General features: G+C 44.4%; 1 protein-coding gene across 1 annotated transcript; it reads left to right on the top strand.

Moving 5' to 3' along the window:
* Positions 1–277: 277 nt before the first annotated feature.
* Positions 278–12,565, top strand: tbx3b (T-box transcription factor 3b). The gene is made up of 7 exons (XM_041900044.2): positions 278–651; positions 755–1,022; positions 1,202–1,348; positions 10,364–10,440; positions 10,537–10,634; positions 10,766–11,370; positions 11,533–12,565. Exons 1-7 carry the CDS (start codon positions 278–280, stop codon positions 11,935–11,937), a joined length of 1,974 nt encoding a protein of 657 aa, XP_041755978.2. The 3' UTR covers positions 11,938–12,565.
* The last annotated feature ends 3,539 nt before the right edge of the window (positions 12,566–16,104 follow it).

Genomic DNA, 16,104 nt, shown 5'->3' with positions numbered 1-16,104 from the left:
AATGCAACCGGTTTGTTTGGATTTAATTTCGACACAAACTAGACTAATCGAAATAGGTGGCATATGGGTAGGCCTACTTTTCTCTTCTGAAAAGGGTAAACTACATTTTAAATTTAATTACGATGAAATGGCAACAAAATACCAGCTTGAAATACACTTGAGGAAATGTGACAGTTAGACTGAATATAACCTATCCCAAATATCAAAACGTGTGCATTTAAGAAATTAATGAAGACATCGGTTGTCCTACCTTGACATGAAGAGGATTCACTTTTGAATGAGAGATCCAGTTTTACCAGGAGATATGGCATTCCAAACGTTTTTACCAAACACTGCTTCGGATTTCACCCTCGACGCAATGCTGGCCCGACAACCTCAGTTTTTTCCTACCATTGCGTTAACTTCCCACAGGTCTCTTCACTTGCCCGTTGCGCAAAGGCATCCCATGCTGGATCCGGCCAATGCTGAAACGATCCTCCGCAAAGCCTCGCTGGAACAGCATGCTGCAACCCAGTCTGCCAAGCTCAGGCCTCCTAAAACGCTGGAGACCGAAGCCAACGAGGATGATCCAAAAGTTAACTTGGAGGCGAGGGACCTTTGGACACAATTCCACAAATTCGGCACTGAAATGGTCATAACAAAATCAGGAAGGTAAATGTTATAAAATATCATAAATAACCATAGCCTATAAAGTTATTCGTTTTTATTCTATACGTCTGTGATTTAGAATCGATATGTTTTACCTTTTCTCCAGGCGCATGTTTCCACCGTTCAAAGCAAGATGTACTGGCTTGAACCAAAAGGCAAAATATATTTTGCTGATGGACATTGTGGCAGCCGACGACTTCAGGTACAAGTTTCACAACTCCGGCTGGATGGTGTCAGGAAAGGCAGATCCTGAAATGCCTAAAAGGATGTACATACACCCAGACAGTCCCGCTTCTGGCGAGCAATGGATGTCAAAAGTGGTCAATTTTCACAAACTAAAATTGACAAACAACATCTCGGACAAGCATGGGTTTGTAAGTTCCAAAAATACTAGTGTTAATAATGTAGGCTATTTACAGTGCAGTTTGACTCATCTAATGTATTTTCATATTGCAATATAACTGAAAGACTAGTTTTTCTTAAACTGCGTAAAGTTCGAGTTGATGACTAGGCCTAATTTATTATTTAAAATGTATGTTGTCTCCAATTACAGACGATTCTTAACTCCATGCACAAATACCAGCCCAGGTTTCACGTTGTGAGGGCCAACGATATCCTCAAACTACCTTATAGCACGTTCAAGACCTATGTCTTTTCTGAGACCGAATTCATTGCTGTAACTGCATATCAAAACGATAAGGTAGGCCCTTCATAATTTCATAAAGCAAGTTTCAGAATAACAATGTATTTTTCGTATTGGTAACACTCTGGAAAATATAAATTATATACAGGTAAAAGTCAGTAAATTAGAATATTTTGAAAAACTTGATTTATTTCAGTAATTGCATTCAAAAGGTGTAACTTGTACATTATATTTATTCATTGCACACAGACTGATGCATTCAAATGTTTATTTCATTTAATTTTGATGATTTGAAGTGGCAACAAATGAAAATCCAAAATTCCGTGTGTCACAAAATTAGAATATTGTGTAAGGGTTACATTTTGAAGACACCTGGTGCCACAAACTAATCAGCTGATTAACTCAAAACACCTGCAAAGGGCTTTAAATGGTCTCTCAGTCCAGTTCTGAAGCCTACACAAACATGGGGAAGACTTCAGATTTGACAGCTGTCCAAAAGGCGACCATCGACACATTGCACAAGGAGGGAAAGACACAAAAGGTTATTGCAGAAGAGGCTGGCTGTTCTCAGAGCTCTGTGTCCAAACACATTAATAGAGAGGCAAAGGGAAGGAAAAACTGTGGTCAGAAAAAAGTGTACAAGCGATAGGGATCACCGCGCCTAGTCAAGATTGTGAAAAAAACCCATTCAAAAATGTGGGGGAGATTCACAAGGAGTGGACAGCTGCTGGAGTCAGGGCTTCAAGATCCACCACCAAGAGACGCTTGAAAGACATGGGTTTCAACTGCCGCATACCTCGTGTCAAGCCACTGTTGACCAAGAAACAGCGCGAAAAGCGTCTCACCTGGGCTAAGGAAAAAAAGAGCTGGACTGCTGCTGAGTGGTCTAAAGTCATGTTTTCTGACGAAAGCAAATTTTGCATTTCCTTTGGAAATCGAGGTCCCAGAGTCTGGAGGAAGACAGGAGAGGCACAGGATCCACGTTGCCTGAAGTCTAGTGTAAAGTTTCCACCATCAGTGATGGTTTGGGGTGCCATGTCATTTGCTGGTGTCGGTCCACTCTGTTTCCTGAGATCCAGGGTCAACGCAGCCGTCTACCAGCAAGTTTTAGAGCACTTCATGCTTCCTGCTGCTGACCTGCTCTATGGAGATGGAGATTTCAGGTTCCAACAGGACTTGGCGCCTGCACACAGCGCAAAATCTACCCGTGCCTGGTTTACGGACCATGGTATTTCTGTTCTAAATTGGCCAGCCAACTCCCTGACCTTAGCCCCATAGAAAATCTGTGGGGTATTGTGAAAAGGAAGATGCAGAATGCCAGACCCAACAACGCAGAAGAGTTGAAGGCCACTATCAGAGCAACCTGGGCTCTCATAACACCTGAGCAGTGCCAGAAACTCATCGACTCCATGCCACGCCGCATTAATGCAGTAATTGAGGCAAAAGGAGCTCCAACCAAGTATTGAGTATTGTACATGCTCATATTTTTCATTTTCATACTTTTCAGTTGGCCAACATTTCTAAAAAATCCCTTTTTTGTATTAGCCTTAAGTAATATTCTAATTTTGTGACACACGGAATTTTGGATTTTCATTTGTTGCCACTTCAAATCATCAAAATTAAATGAAATAAACATTTGAATGCATCAGTCTGTGTGCAATGAATAAATATAATGTACAAGTTACACCTTTTGAATGCAATTACTGAAATAAATCAAGTTTTTCAAAATATTCTAATTTACTGACTTTTACCTGTATACAGTACCAGTCAAAAGTTTGGACACACCTACTCATTCAAGGGTTTTTCTTTATTTTTACTAATTTCTACATTGTAGAATAATAGTGAAGACATCAAAACTATGAAATAACACATATGGAATCATGTAGTAACCAAGAAAGTGTTAAGCAAATTAAAATATACTTTATATTCTTCAAAGTAACCCCCCTTTGCCTTGATGACAGCTTTGCACATGTGACGATCCCGGCTGTCTGAGTCGGGTCCTGTCTGGTGACTAGTGTTCCTGTTCGTAATCTCCAGTTTCCCGAGGGTTCGGGAACGCTCGGGGGAGCGCTCTTGTTTTCCGCACCTGCATCCCATCAGCAATCTGCACACCTGGTCCTGATCATCACCCTTCTTAGGCTCTGGCCCAACATCCAGTTCCTGCCGGATCGTTAGCCATGAACAGTATGTTTGTCAGCGTATCAGTCTCTGAGCCATTAGTGTTAGTTTTGTTGTTTTGCACCTTTTTGACTTGCTGTGTACTGACCTCCGTTTTGTTCTGTCTGCAGTCTCTCACCCGGAACCTTCACCCAACCTCTGCCTGATGGTCGGCGGCTGCCGAGCCAGTACGGACCAACCACTGCACCCTCAACAACCCATCCACGCCACCCGCTCTGTTCCCTGGATTATTCAGCCTCACTCGGAATCTATTAATAAACACTCACGTTTGTCTCAACGTACCTTGTCCTGGTCTGCTTCTGGGTTCTGGCTTAGTTAACCGTGACAGAACGATCCGGCCAGTAATGAACCCAGCGGACCTGGACTCTGTTCGCCATGCTATTACCCAGCAGGAGAAGATGTTGGGCCATCATAGCATGGTACTACAGGGAGATCGCGTTGTCAGTTCGGAACCTTTCTACCGGTCTGACGGAGGTCCAGAACCAACGCAAGTGTCCGGTGGAGGATCCACTACCGGTTTCACCCATCTCGCCTGCCGCTTCTGAAGCTGTGTCCATCCGTGAGCCCAAGGTTCCGACGCCGGATAAGTATGAGGGGGAGCTGGGAAGATGCCGTTCCTTCCTTATGCAGTGTGGACTAGTGTTCGATCTACAGCCCTACTCTTATGCCACAGACAAGGCTAGGATAGCCTTTGTGATTGAGTTGCTGCGTGGTCGAGCGCTGGAGTGGGCTTCAGCCGTTTGGGAACGACAGGATCCCTGCATGGCTTCATACCAGGGGTTCACGGCCGAGATGAGGAAGCTCTTCGACCATTCCGTCCGAGGGAGGGACGCAGCTAGGCGCCTGTTTTCGCCCGCCAAGGAACTCGCAGCGTGGCCGACTTCGTGATCGAGTTCAAGACGTTGGCTGTGGAGAGTGGGTGGAACGAGGAGTCTCTGCAAGCGGCCTTTTACCAGGGTCTGTCGGAGCAGCTCAAGGATGAGTTGATCTCCTATCCGAGCCTAGTGACCTGGACAGCTTGGTAGCTTTGTCTATTCGGGTGGATAATCGAGTCCGAGAGCGAAGGAGGGAGAAGCAATGGGGTCCGTCCAATCGATCAGCTTCTCAGTTCCCAGTCGGGTCGGGTGGTGGACCAGAACACGTCGATCATTCTCCACCACAATGGATTAGTGGAGAGGTCCTCTCTCCCGATTCTGAACCCATGCAAGTGGGGCGGCACGGGTTAACCAAGGAGGAGCGTCAACATAGACGTAAGACCAACTGCTGCCTCTACTGTGGTAGCTCGGGACATTACATCTCCACTTGTTCCCGGCGGTCGTCAAACTGCCCGGCTCGCTAAAGTTGGGAGGACTTTTAGCGAGCCAGTTTCAACCTCTCAGTACCTCTGTCAGACCCCGTTTCCCGGCTACCCTTGTGAACAGGAATCAGAGCTTAGCGCTTAACGCTTTTATCGATTCAGGTGCCGATGGAAGCTTTCTTGATGCCGAGTTGGTGGAACAGCTGGGGCTTTCCAAGGAGCAATTGCCGGAAGCCATTGAAGCGACCACTCTGAACGGCAGTAGTCTGGCACGTATCACGATGAGGACTGAACCGGTTAAGATGCGGTTGTCGGGGAATCATTCTGAGATGATTTCATTCTTCATTCTGCCGTCTTCCCATGTTCCTCTGGTCCTTGGATACCCCTGGCTGAAGGAACACAATCCCACGTTCGATTGGGTGACGGGCAAGGTAACGAGTTGGAGCCTTGATTGTCATGCTAACTGTCTCAAGACTGCCTGCCCCCATTCGGTTCCCAGTCAGGTGATTGAGGCTAAACCCCTAGATTTGTCCCTGGTTCCCGAGACATATCACGATTTGGGGGAAGTTTTCAGTAAGCAGAAGGCTCTGTCACTCCCTCCCCACCGACCATATGATTGTGCCATCAACCTGGTTCCTGGAGCTGTCTACCCCAAGGGAAGGTTATACAGTATCTCCCGACCTGAACGTGAGGGCGTTGGAGACCTACATCAAGGAGTCCCTAGCTGCTGGTCTCGTTCGTCCCTCGTCATCACCCCTGGGGGCTGGATTCTTCTTTGTGGGTAAGAAGGATGGCTCTCTTCGACCGTGTATTGATTATCGGGGGTTGAATGACATCACGGTCAAGAACAAGTATCCCCTGCCCTTGATGAGTGCTGCCTTCGACTCCTTACAGGGTGCTACGGTGTTCACCAAGCTAGACCTACGCAATGCGTATCACCTGGTCCGGATCAGAGAGGGGGACGAGTGGTTGACGGGTTTCAATACACCGATGGGTCACTCGAGTATCAGGTGATGCCGTTTGGACTGACCAATGCTCCAGCGGTATTCCAGAGTATGGTGAACGACGTCCTGAGAGATATGATCGGTCTCTTTGTGTTTGTTTACCTGGATGACATTCCTGATCTTCTCGAAGGAACCTTCCGACCACGTCCAGCATGTCCGGCAGGTTCTGCAGCGATTGTTGGAGAATCGCCTGTTCGTGAAGGCCGAGAAGTGCGAGTTTCACGCCCACACGACATCCTTTCTCGGGTACATCATCTCCAGGGGAGAGATTAGGATGGACCAGGAGAAGGTTAGAGCGGTTCTGGAATGGGCCCAGCCCGGTACGAGATTGCAGCTCCAGAGATTTTTGGGGTTTGCGAATTTCTACCGCAGATTCATCCGGGATTACAGCCGTGTGGCCGCTCCATTAACTGCCTTGACTTCCAGTATCAGGACCTTCAAGTGGAATCCGGAGGCGGATCGTGCGTTTCTGGATTTGAAGAGGCGATTCACCAACGCACCGATTCTCTCTCAACCGGACACGGCCCGTCAGTTCGTCGTTGAAGTGGACGCGTCTGATGTGGGAGTTGGCGCCATCCTGTCGCAGCGATGCTCCACGGACAGTAAACTCCATCCCTGCGCCTACTACTCTCGTCGCCTTTCGCCTGCGGAGAGGAATTACGATGTGGGTAACCGGGAGCTTCTCGCGGTGAAACTTGCCTTGGAGGAGTGGCGCCACTGGTTGGAGGGGCGGAGCAACCGTTTATTGTCTGGACTGACCACAAGAATCTTGCTTACGTGCAATCGGCTAAACGTCTCAACTCCCGTCAGGCCAGGTGGGCGTTGTTTTTGGGACGATTCAAGTTTTTCCTGACGTTCCGACCTGGATCTAAGAACGGCAAGGCGGACGCCTTGTCCCGGATGTTCTCCAAGACGGAGGAGAGTGGGTCCAAGACCGAGACAATTCTCCCCCGGAACTGCGTCGTGGGAGCAGTTATGTGGAAGATTGAGGAGGAGGTGCTGGCGGCCCTTCGGACTCAGCCCGGTCCCGGTAACGGTCCACCCGGTCGGTTGTTTGTGCCTGAGTCGGTTCGTCCTGCTGTCCTCAAATGGTCCCACGCCAGCAAGATGGCTTGTCACCCTGGCGTGGCTCGGACGATGGCGCTTCCGCAGACGTTTTTGGTGGCCTGCCATGGCCGAGGATACTCGGGGTTATGTTGCTGCCTGTCCGGTGTGTGCGCAGAATAAGAGTACCAATCGGCCCAGCTCTGGACTACTTCACCCCCTTCCTATTCCCCGGCGACCATGGTCGCATCTGGCCCTGGACTTTGTCACTGGGTTGCCCGCTTCTGAGGGGAACACGGTCGTTCTGACTATCGTGGACAGATTCAGCAAGTTCGCCCACTTTGTGCCTATTGCCAAGCTTCCCTCTGCCTCGGAGACGTCCGAGATCCTGGTTAGGGAGGTTTTCAGGGTCCACGGTTTGCCCAGTGATATCGTTTCCGACCGTGGTCCTCAGTTTACCTCTGCTGTCTGGAAGTCCTTCTGTTTGGCCATTGGAGCTACAGTCAGTCTCACATCTGGTTTTCACCCCCAATCTAATGGTCAGGCGGAGAGAGCCAACCAGAAGATGGAATCCACGCTACGCTGCCTGGCTTCTTCCAACCCCACCTCCTGGGTCTCTCAGTTGCCTTGGGTTGAGTATGCCCACAATACTCTCCCCTACATCTGCCACTGGGATGTCTCCCTTCCAGTGCCTGTATGGCTACCAACCTCCCTTGTTCCCTTCTCAGGAGAAGGAGCTCTCAGTGCCTTCTGTTCAGGCCCATATTCGTCGTTGCCACCGGACCTGGCATCGGGCCAGAAAGGCACTCCTTAGAGTTTCGGACCGGTATCAGCTCCAGGCGAATCGTCGCCGGATCCCCGCTCCCACCTATACCATCGGAGATAGGGTCTGGTTGGCCACACGGGATCTTCCTTTACGGACTGAGTCTAGGAAGTTGTTACCGAAGTTCATTGGTCCGTTTGTGGTGGAGAAGGTGATCAATCCAGTGGCAGTTCGACTCAAACTACCGAGGACGCTCAGAGTCCATCCCACCTTTCATGTCTCCTGCCTCAAGCCTGTCTTCCTCAGTCCTCTGTTGCCTCCTCCGCCTCCTCCTCCTCCTCCTCGGATGATCGGAGGTGGTCCTGCCTACACGGTGCGTCGCATCATGGATTCCAGACGGCGGGGCCGGGGTTTCCAGTATCTCGTGGACTGGGAGGGGTATGGTCCTGAAGAGAGGAGTTGGATTCCGCGGCGACAGGTCCTAGATGCGGACCTCATCAGTGACTTCTACCGCCTCCATCCTGGGGCTCCGGGGAGTCCGCCCGGTGGCGTTCGTCGGAGGGGGGGTACTGTGACGATCCCGGCTGTCTGAGTCGGGTCCTGTCTGGTGACTAGTGTTCCTGTTCGTAATCTCCAGTTTCCCGAGGGTTCGGGAACGCTCCGGGGAGCGCTCTTGTTTTCCGCACCTGCATCCCATCAGCAATCTGCACACCTGGTCCTGATCATCACCCTTCTTAGGCTCTGGCCCAACATCCAGTTCCTGCCGGATCGTTAGCCATGAACAGTATGTTTGTCAGCGTATCAGTCTCTGAGCCATTAGTGTTAGTTTTGTTGTTTTGCACCTTTTGACTTGCTGTGTACTGACCTCCGTTTTGTTCTGTCTGCAGTCTCTCACCCGGAACCTTCACCCAACCTCTGCCTGATGGTCGGCGGCTGCCGAGCCAGTACCGGACCAACCACTGCACCCTCAACAACCCATCCACGCCACCCGCTCTGTTCCCTGGATTATTCAGCCTCACTCGGAATCTATTAATAAACACTCACGTTTGTCTCAACGTACCTTGTCCTGGTCTGCTTCTGGGTTCTGGCTTAGTTAACCGTGACAGCACACTCTTGGCATTCTCTCAACCAGCTTCACCTGGAATGCTTTTCAACAGTCTTGAAGGAGTTCCCACATATGCTTAGCACTTGTTGGCTGCTTTTCCTTCACCCTGCGACTCATCCTAAACCATCTCAATTGGGTTGAGGTCGGGTGATTGTGGAGGCCAGGTCATCTGATGCAGCACTCCATCACTCTCCTTCTTGGTCAAATGGCACTTACACAGCCTGGAGGTGTGTTGGGTCATTATCCTGTTGAAAAACAAAAGAGATTCCCACTAAGCGCAAACCAGATGGGATGGCGTATCACTGCAGAATGCTGTGGTAGCCATGCTGGTTAAGTGTGCCTTGAATTCTAAATAAATCACTGACAGTGTCAGCACCCCCACACCATCACACCTCCCCCTTCATGCTTCACGGTGGGAACCACACATGCAGAGATCATCCGTTCACCTACTCTGCATCTCACAAAGACACGGCGGTTGGAACCAAAAATCTCAAATTTGGACCAAAGGACAGATTTCCACTGGTCGAATGTCCATTGATTGTGTTTCTTGGCCCAAGCAAGTCTCTTCTTCTTATTGGTGTCCTTTAGTAGTGGCTTCTTTGCAGCAATTCGACCATGAAGGCCTGATTCACGCAGTCTCCTCTGAACAGTTGATTTTGAGATGTGTCTGTTACTTGAACTCTGTGAAGCATTTATTTGGGCTGCAATCTGAGCTGCAGTTAACTCTAATGAACTTATCCTCTACAGCAGAACTCTGGGTCTTCCATTCCTGTGGCGGTCCTCATGAGAGCCAGTTTCATCATAGCGCTTGATGATTTTTGCGACTGCACTTGAAGAAACTTTCAAAGTTCTGGACTGTAATTTCTCTTTGCTTATTTGAGCTTTTTCTTGCCATAATATGGACTTGGTCTTTTACCGAATAGGGCTATCTTCTGTATACCAAGCCTACCTTGTCACAACACAACTGATTGGCTCAAACGCATTAAGAAGGGAAGAAATTCCACAAATTAACTTTTAACAAGGCACACCTGTTAATTGAAATGCATTCCAGGTGACTACCTCATGAAGCTGGTTGAGAGAATGCCAAGAGTGTGCAAAGCTGTCATCAAGGCAAACGGTGGTTACTTTAAAGAATGTTAAATATATTTTGATTTGTTTAACACTTTTTTGGTTACTAAATGATTCCATATGTGTTATTTCATAGTTTTGATATCTTCACTATTATTCTACAATGTAGAAAATAGTAAAAATAAAGAAAAACCCTTAAATGAGTAGGTGTGTCCAAACTTTTGACTGGTACTATATATTGCATAAAGAGTTTATAGATGATGATGAACAATTATTGCATTGATATAGACTTAAATCCAGGTCTAAATGAATTACTGACATATAGTCATAGCTATACTTTATAGATATTATGCCCAAGGCTCAATATTTGGCAAGTAATGAAATGTTGATGTTTGTGTTTTCAAATATTTTGTTCTAATGTGCAATATATTTGCACAACGTTTATTAACTGCTTATAAACCATTTACAAACTTCTTGGGGACAAATATTTTGTTTGAATCTCCTGCCTTATCACTAGCCTATAGCCTATGAGACTGATTATTAGTGTTAAAATGTAGTTACTGGTCTAATGTTTAGAAACATTACCGTCTTTAACAGTGATTTCTATTTTCAGATTACACAACTGAAAATTGATAACAATCCTTTCGCAAAAGGATTCCGTGACACTGGCAATGGTAGAAGAGAAAAAAAGTGAGACAAAAAACGACAAATGTAAATAAATATACTAAATACTTGTAGAAACTCTTAATTGTCAATAGGCCTACTAAAATGTTCTTTTTTTATTAGGAAACAATTGGGGATAAATACACAAAAGTTCAGTGAAACCTCTGGTGACTCTTTGGATGAGGCTCCACTGAGAGGCGCAGGAAACGCAAAATCAACCGGTGAGTTTGTATGATAACGAAATTAATACATTTGTAGCCTTCGTACCATAATATCTTGTAATGGTAAAATGTTTAGCCTCAGCTTGTTCTCAGTTTACAAACAACATTGTATTTTAACCAAATCATGTTAGAGGGCTGCGAAAGTGACAACGAAAGTGGTCAAGAAAGCAAAAATGGGCATAATGTTGGACAAGACTTGCGAAATATTTCAACCACCACCGAGGAACTGAAACCTGAGCCAAATGTTACCACAGTCCACGACAAAGCGGACAGGGCTTCAACGGACTCACTCAGGACCGAAACAGACTCGGAGGATCCAAAACAGGACCATATAAATTCCATAACTGGCGGTATGACAAGTTGCTTTGGAGCAGAGGATCCGAGGGCAAGAGGGCACTTCCAGCCTATAACCGTGGAAACGGACCAAAGCGCTCACATCGCAGGCTTAGGACGCAACAGTTTTTCACACTGCTATTCTTATCCCCCGGATTGGACAAGATATATTCTCAACCCCTTGGGTGTCGCTCACCGTCTCCTACACAATGCCCAAGTCAACATGCAGGGAGCACCTATATCCAGTGAAGCAGCGACAGCAATGGGGCACATGCTGGCGGCTGTGTCATCTGGCGGAGTGTGCACCATGGGCACGGCTGGTATCGCAGTATCTTCTGTACAAGGAGTGTCAGGAACGTCAGGATTACCCTTGAACTTTCAGCAGCATGCTATGGCATCGCAGGTATGCCTATCATCTATTAATTCAGCAACAATACTCACTCAATAGGCGGCCTTTAAGCCTATGACGTCGTATATTAAATAATTAGGCTAATTTAAGTCCTTAATTATTAAAATAGCAGCAAACTTTGCAGCCCTAACCGCTCTTTCTTTGTTTCCCATATAGGGTCTCACGGTTTCTCCATTTGGTGGTATTTTCCCCTATCCCTACTCCTATTTGGCCGCAACGGCTGCTCTCTCCACCAAAGCATCAACCCCAGTGCGCCTTCGTACCCGGTTCAGACCCTACTCCATTCCCAATAGCGCACCAGACAACTGTTCGACGCCCCCGACATCTATTCATCTTATGACTGATAGAGACGTGAATTGTCACACCATTGCAAATAGTCCTATTGCTGCTCCATTGGACTGTAGGCCTATGTCAGAGGTAAACAGCGATTCCTCGCCACAGGGTTCTCGTGCGCCAGCGGCAAAACGCGTATCCATCAAAGATTGCATGGATCAGCTTCAATGTATGCAACAGTTGGTCAGCGGTATAGACTCCTATCAAGACAGAGACTCATATTCCTAGGTCATAAATCTAACGCTGATTAGAATGATGAGATTTTTTTTCATAGCCTGATTAATTAAGATTGAAGTGTTTGCTATCAACCCAAATGGCATTTTAACATTTCTAATGCGGAATGTATGCATAATAGATAACAACATTGTTTGAGTCTGTGGAATATGGTTGCGCTTGTGTGTTGATGATACTGTAATTTGTTCACTGATGGCACTGAAGTTTATTTGCAATAAATCCCCAATGTTTTTATATATCACTCAGCCATGCTATGAACCCCTATAAACCACATTATTTTTCAACCAAAGTACGTGTGTAGTTCAAATACGATTTATTTTGTCTTGTTGACAAAATAGTTCAGGACATTTTAGAAATTCGTTTTATATCCATTAAATTTTTTATGGAGGAATGTTTTTGCTGACTGGTTAAACATTGAAAAGTCAATGGCGTGGCTTCTGTCAATTAACCAATATCATTTGCAGTTTCAATAAGACAATATTCTCAAAATAACCATTTCATTTAGCTATTTTAATTTGCTGTAATTATGTGCGTTGTAGATCCAAAGAAATTGTCACAATATATTTGGGGAAAAACTTGTACGCCTATAATTTATTACAACCCATTATATGCCTCCATAGCTCTTTGTTATAACATGTTTGTTCATTTCAATAACTGCACTTGAATGCGTTTTATGAACTCAACAAAATAATGTTAAACGAAATAAAAGTATTCTGTTCTAATGGTCGAGGAGGTTCTTGAATAGATTTTGTGTTTGAAAAGTTTCAGTTGATTTAAAACGAAAAAAAGTATACATTAATTGGCTACCTCCCTACTGTGTGCGTTTTTAACATTTGTAGCCTAAAAGTATATAAAATACATTATTAGGCTAGCCTACTATTACGGTAATCGTTTACTATCATTGCGCTTATAACTACTACTTTGCAAAAATATGTATTTTTTGTGTGCAAATTATCCAGTAAGTTTCATATGATGACCTATATGAACAAATGATTACAAAACATTTATATTATAAACATAAGTTATTGTTCTTTATTGCATAAGCCTATATACGTCCGGGTTTGGCCGGTGTAGGCCGTCATTGTAAATAAAAATTTGTTCTTAACTGACTTGCCTAGATAAATAAAGGTTAAAATATATCGGATCAAGCATTAGTTGGCTTTTAAGATGTGTTTCTCCTGGTTAACGGGTCATCACTAGTTGCCACAAAGTAATAAACCCCACCTATTTGTCAAATTTCTCTTCTTAAATTTTTTAATTTTAGTCATTTTAGTCATTCACTCTTATTCAGAGCGACTTACAGTTAGTGAGTACATACATTCTTTTTTTTATTTGGCCATTCCCTACCCTACCCTGGACGACGCTGGGCCAATTGTGCGCCGCCCCATGGGTCTTAAAATCTGACTTTAAAGCTAACCCTACTCTTAACCATATGCCTAACCTTAACCTTAACGATAAGTAATAAAACAATGATGGCACTTCTAAAAGCCTATTTCACACCATAGCCTGCTGAATTTGCAAGGTAACATTTCTTTCAGTTTGATTTTGGCACAAATGAAAATGTGGCACTGACTTGTCACTCCCCCATGGATTGATGTTTCAGCATTGACTCAATGTGAGACATGCATACACAGCAGGGCCGGCTCTAGCCTTTTGGGGGCCCTAAGCTGTTCTACCCATATTGCAATGGGGCAGAGATAAGATGTTGCTATTTATTTTAAAAAATCCTGCAATTCTACCCATTTTACCTTGGAGAGACATTTTAGCATTTTAAAAGTTAATTTCGTGCAATTCTACACATTTTGCCATGAGTTATGCCATGTTAATGATATCTGAGTGAGAGTGACTAATGGTACAGACACACCGAGAAATATGACTGCCGATAGGTACTTAGCACAGTAGGAGGCTGTTCCTTCTTTAGCTAGAACAAAATACATCCCTGCCATGTACTTACCTGATACCAACAAACCTCACGTTTTTACTTATAGAATCGCAATGCTCGTCAGTGGCGAGAACTTGACTTTGAGCCAATCAAAGAGCACAAACATCCAGCTGGGGGAGCCGACAGGAAGTGACAAGAAAAAGGAAAAGAGGGAACTTTTCTGTTGTCACTAGTTACCACCGCCACAAAGTCATAATTATGGCTAAACCCCGCCTATTTAAAATACATATTATTAAAATCTGATTTTAAACCTAACCCAAACCTTAACCACACTGCTAACCGAATGACTAACCTTAACCTTAAATGAAGGCCAAAAGGCTAATTTTAGTTTTCATTAATTTTAACGATATAGCCTTGACCTTGTGGATGTGGTAACTAGTGACAACCAAATGTTTCCTGGTGTAATCCACCCACTTTTCATCAGAATTGTTCTAGCTACTGTAACTAAAACAATAAAGCAAGTAGAGCAAGTATTTACATCTTTCACATCTAGCTAAGGAGTTTTTTGTTGTTGTTAGGTTCTGTTTAATAATGTGCACCTGCTCATTAGTTAGCTAGCTAGTTAACGTTTGCTTGCTAACTGAGCCAGACAGTCACACACACTTCACACTTCATATGAAACTAATGGGGATGTAAGTGCAGCACAATGCACACAACACTAAATGCTTAACCAAGCTAGCAAGATGATGAAGAAATCATTTTATTCACTCTCCATTATCCCGTACTCTTGAGTGACATACTTTCTGCATTGGTCGTCTTTGGTAAAATCATTTTCGGAAAAAATTATACAGCCCATGCTGTGATAATATGTTGACTTGCCTTTTATGGTGCATACTATAATTCTAGTATCAACAAATGGCACAGACATATGCAAGAGGGTTAGCCATGTTAGAGTATATTGATAGTTGTAGTTAGTATTTATTGGGTCATTGTGTAACGCTTGATAGAAATAACTTTTCATTAGATAACAAGTTGTATGTTTTGATGGGATGTAGTTGATTTTGAGTCATGTATTTCATGTTTTGAATGTTAATGCATTTTGCAAATGAAATGTGTCATTTGGCCAACACGTTTCAGTTTGGGGCTACGTGTTAATTGTTTTGAAAAAGTTAATTCTGTTTGGACAAAACTGTATTCATGATGCCATGATATGTGCCTGTATTGATTATGTGTGTTATGATCCCATGTAATGTGTTGAAATTTGGATGTAATATCCTAGGCATGTTAGTGCAATGTATTGAGATGTGATTTACAACAGTCAGAATGACACCCTCATTAAAATGACAATTGAACAGGTAGAGGTATGCTTAGATAACCTATACAGAATAATAAACATATTTTTAAAAATAGAATTAGGCTTAATGATTATGGCTCTAGATTGCAGGGAAAGCTGTTTCGGGTGTTTGAAAAATGCAAAATTCTCTAACTTCCAGGCCAACCATCCTCTTGTACTTCGCGCCCCCTCTAAAATAATGGCTGCATGATGCTCCTGCTTAGAGGTAACCCAACTTCATTATCTGCGTCTCTGCATGTCCGCAATATTGTGAAAGATCATAAATTAGTCCTCATTACCTATCCCTATATTGTGGTATGACACTGATGGGACTTTTGTGCACTAGTATTTACTGATTGCTGGATACAGTGAACACAATTGCACACATTTATCTTTTGATGAAAACCATGTGTTATATTTTGTGAACAAAACACTTAGTGGCGGTGGCCTATAGAGCTCGCCAGCTTGTAGTCCTAAAAAACGTAAATGAGTTACCATTTTCTACCTCTGGCTCGTTGGGCATTCCTATAGGGGAAATTAATGTGGAAAATAATGCGAACTGAGGTGTAGTTTTATTTTGTATATTTTAGCATATCGTTAGCTTTATACTTGTTTTTATGACATAAATGCTTAAAAATTCACAAAAAGTTAGGTTAGCGGATGAGATTATCTCATAGAACAAAACGTCTCCTAAACCTGTGTTTACCACCGAGTTTATTTTCAGCGTTTATCCCCCAAAAACATTAATTTCCCCATAGGCTTTGTCCAAGGAACCATGGCGGAGTTAGTCTCCGTTAGTGCCTACAAAAAGACTCCATTACTATTGCTCTCTATAGGGGGCGATTTGAGATTAGGCAAAAGTGATGAGCGGAGCTATAGAGATCCTATTAAATTACTAATTATTAGTTTAGCATTCTAATTCTTAAATCTATGTCCGGAACGCACA

This window comes from Coregonus clupeaformis, chromosome 16, assembly GCF_020615455.1.
Source record: "Coregonus clupeaformis isolate EN_2021a chromosome 16, ASM2061545v1, whole genome shotgun sequence".
In the NCBI taxonomy this organism is placed as follows: domain Eukaryota; kingdom Metazoa; phylum Chordata; class Actinopteri; order Salmoniformes; family Salmonidae; genus Coregonus; species Coregonus clupeaformis.
Note: the sequence above shows the minus strand (reverse complement) of the source record. Positions and strands in the feature narration are given on the sequence as shown.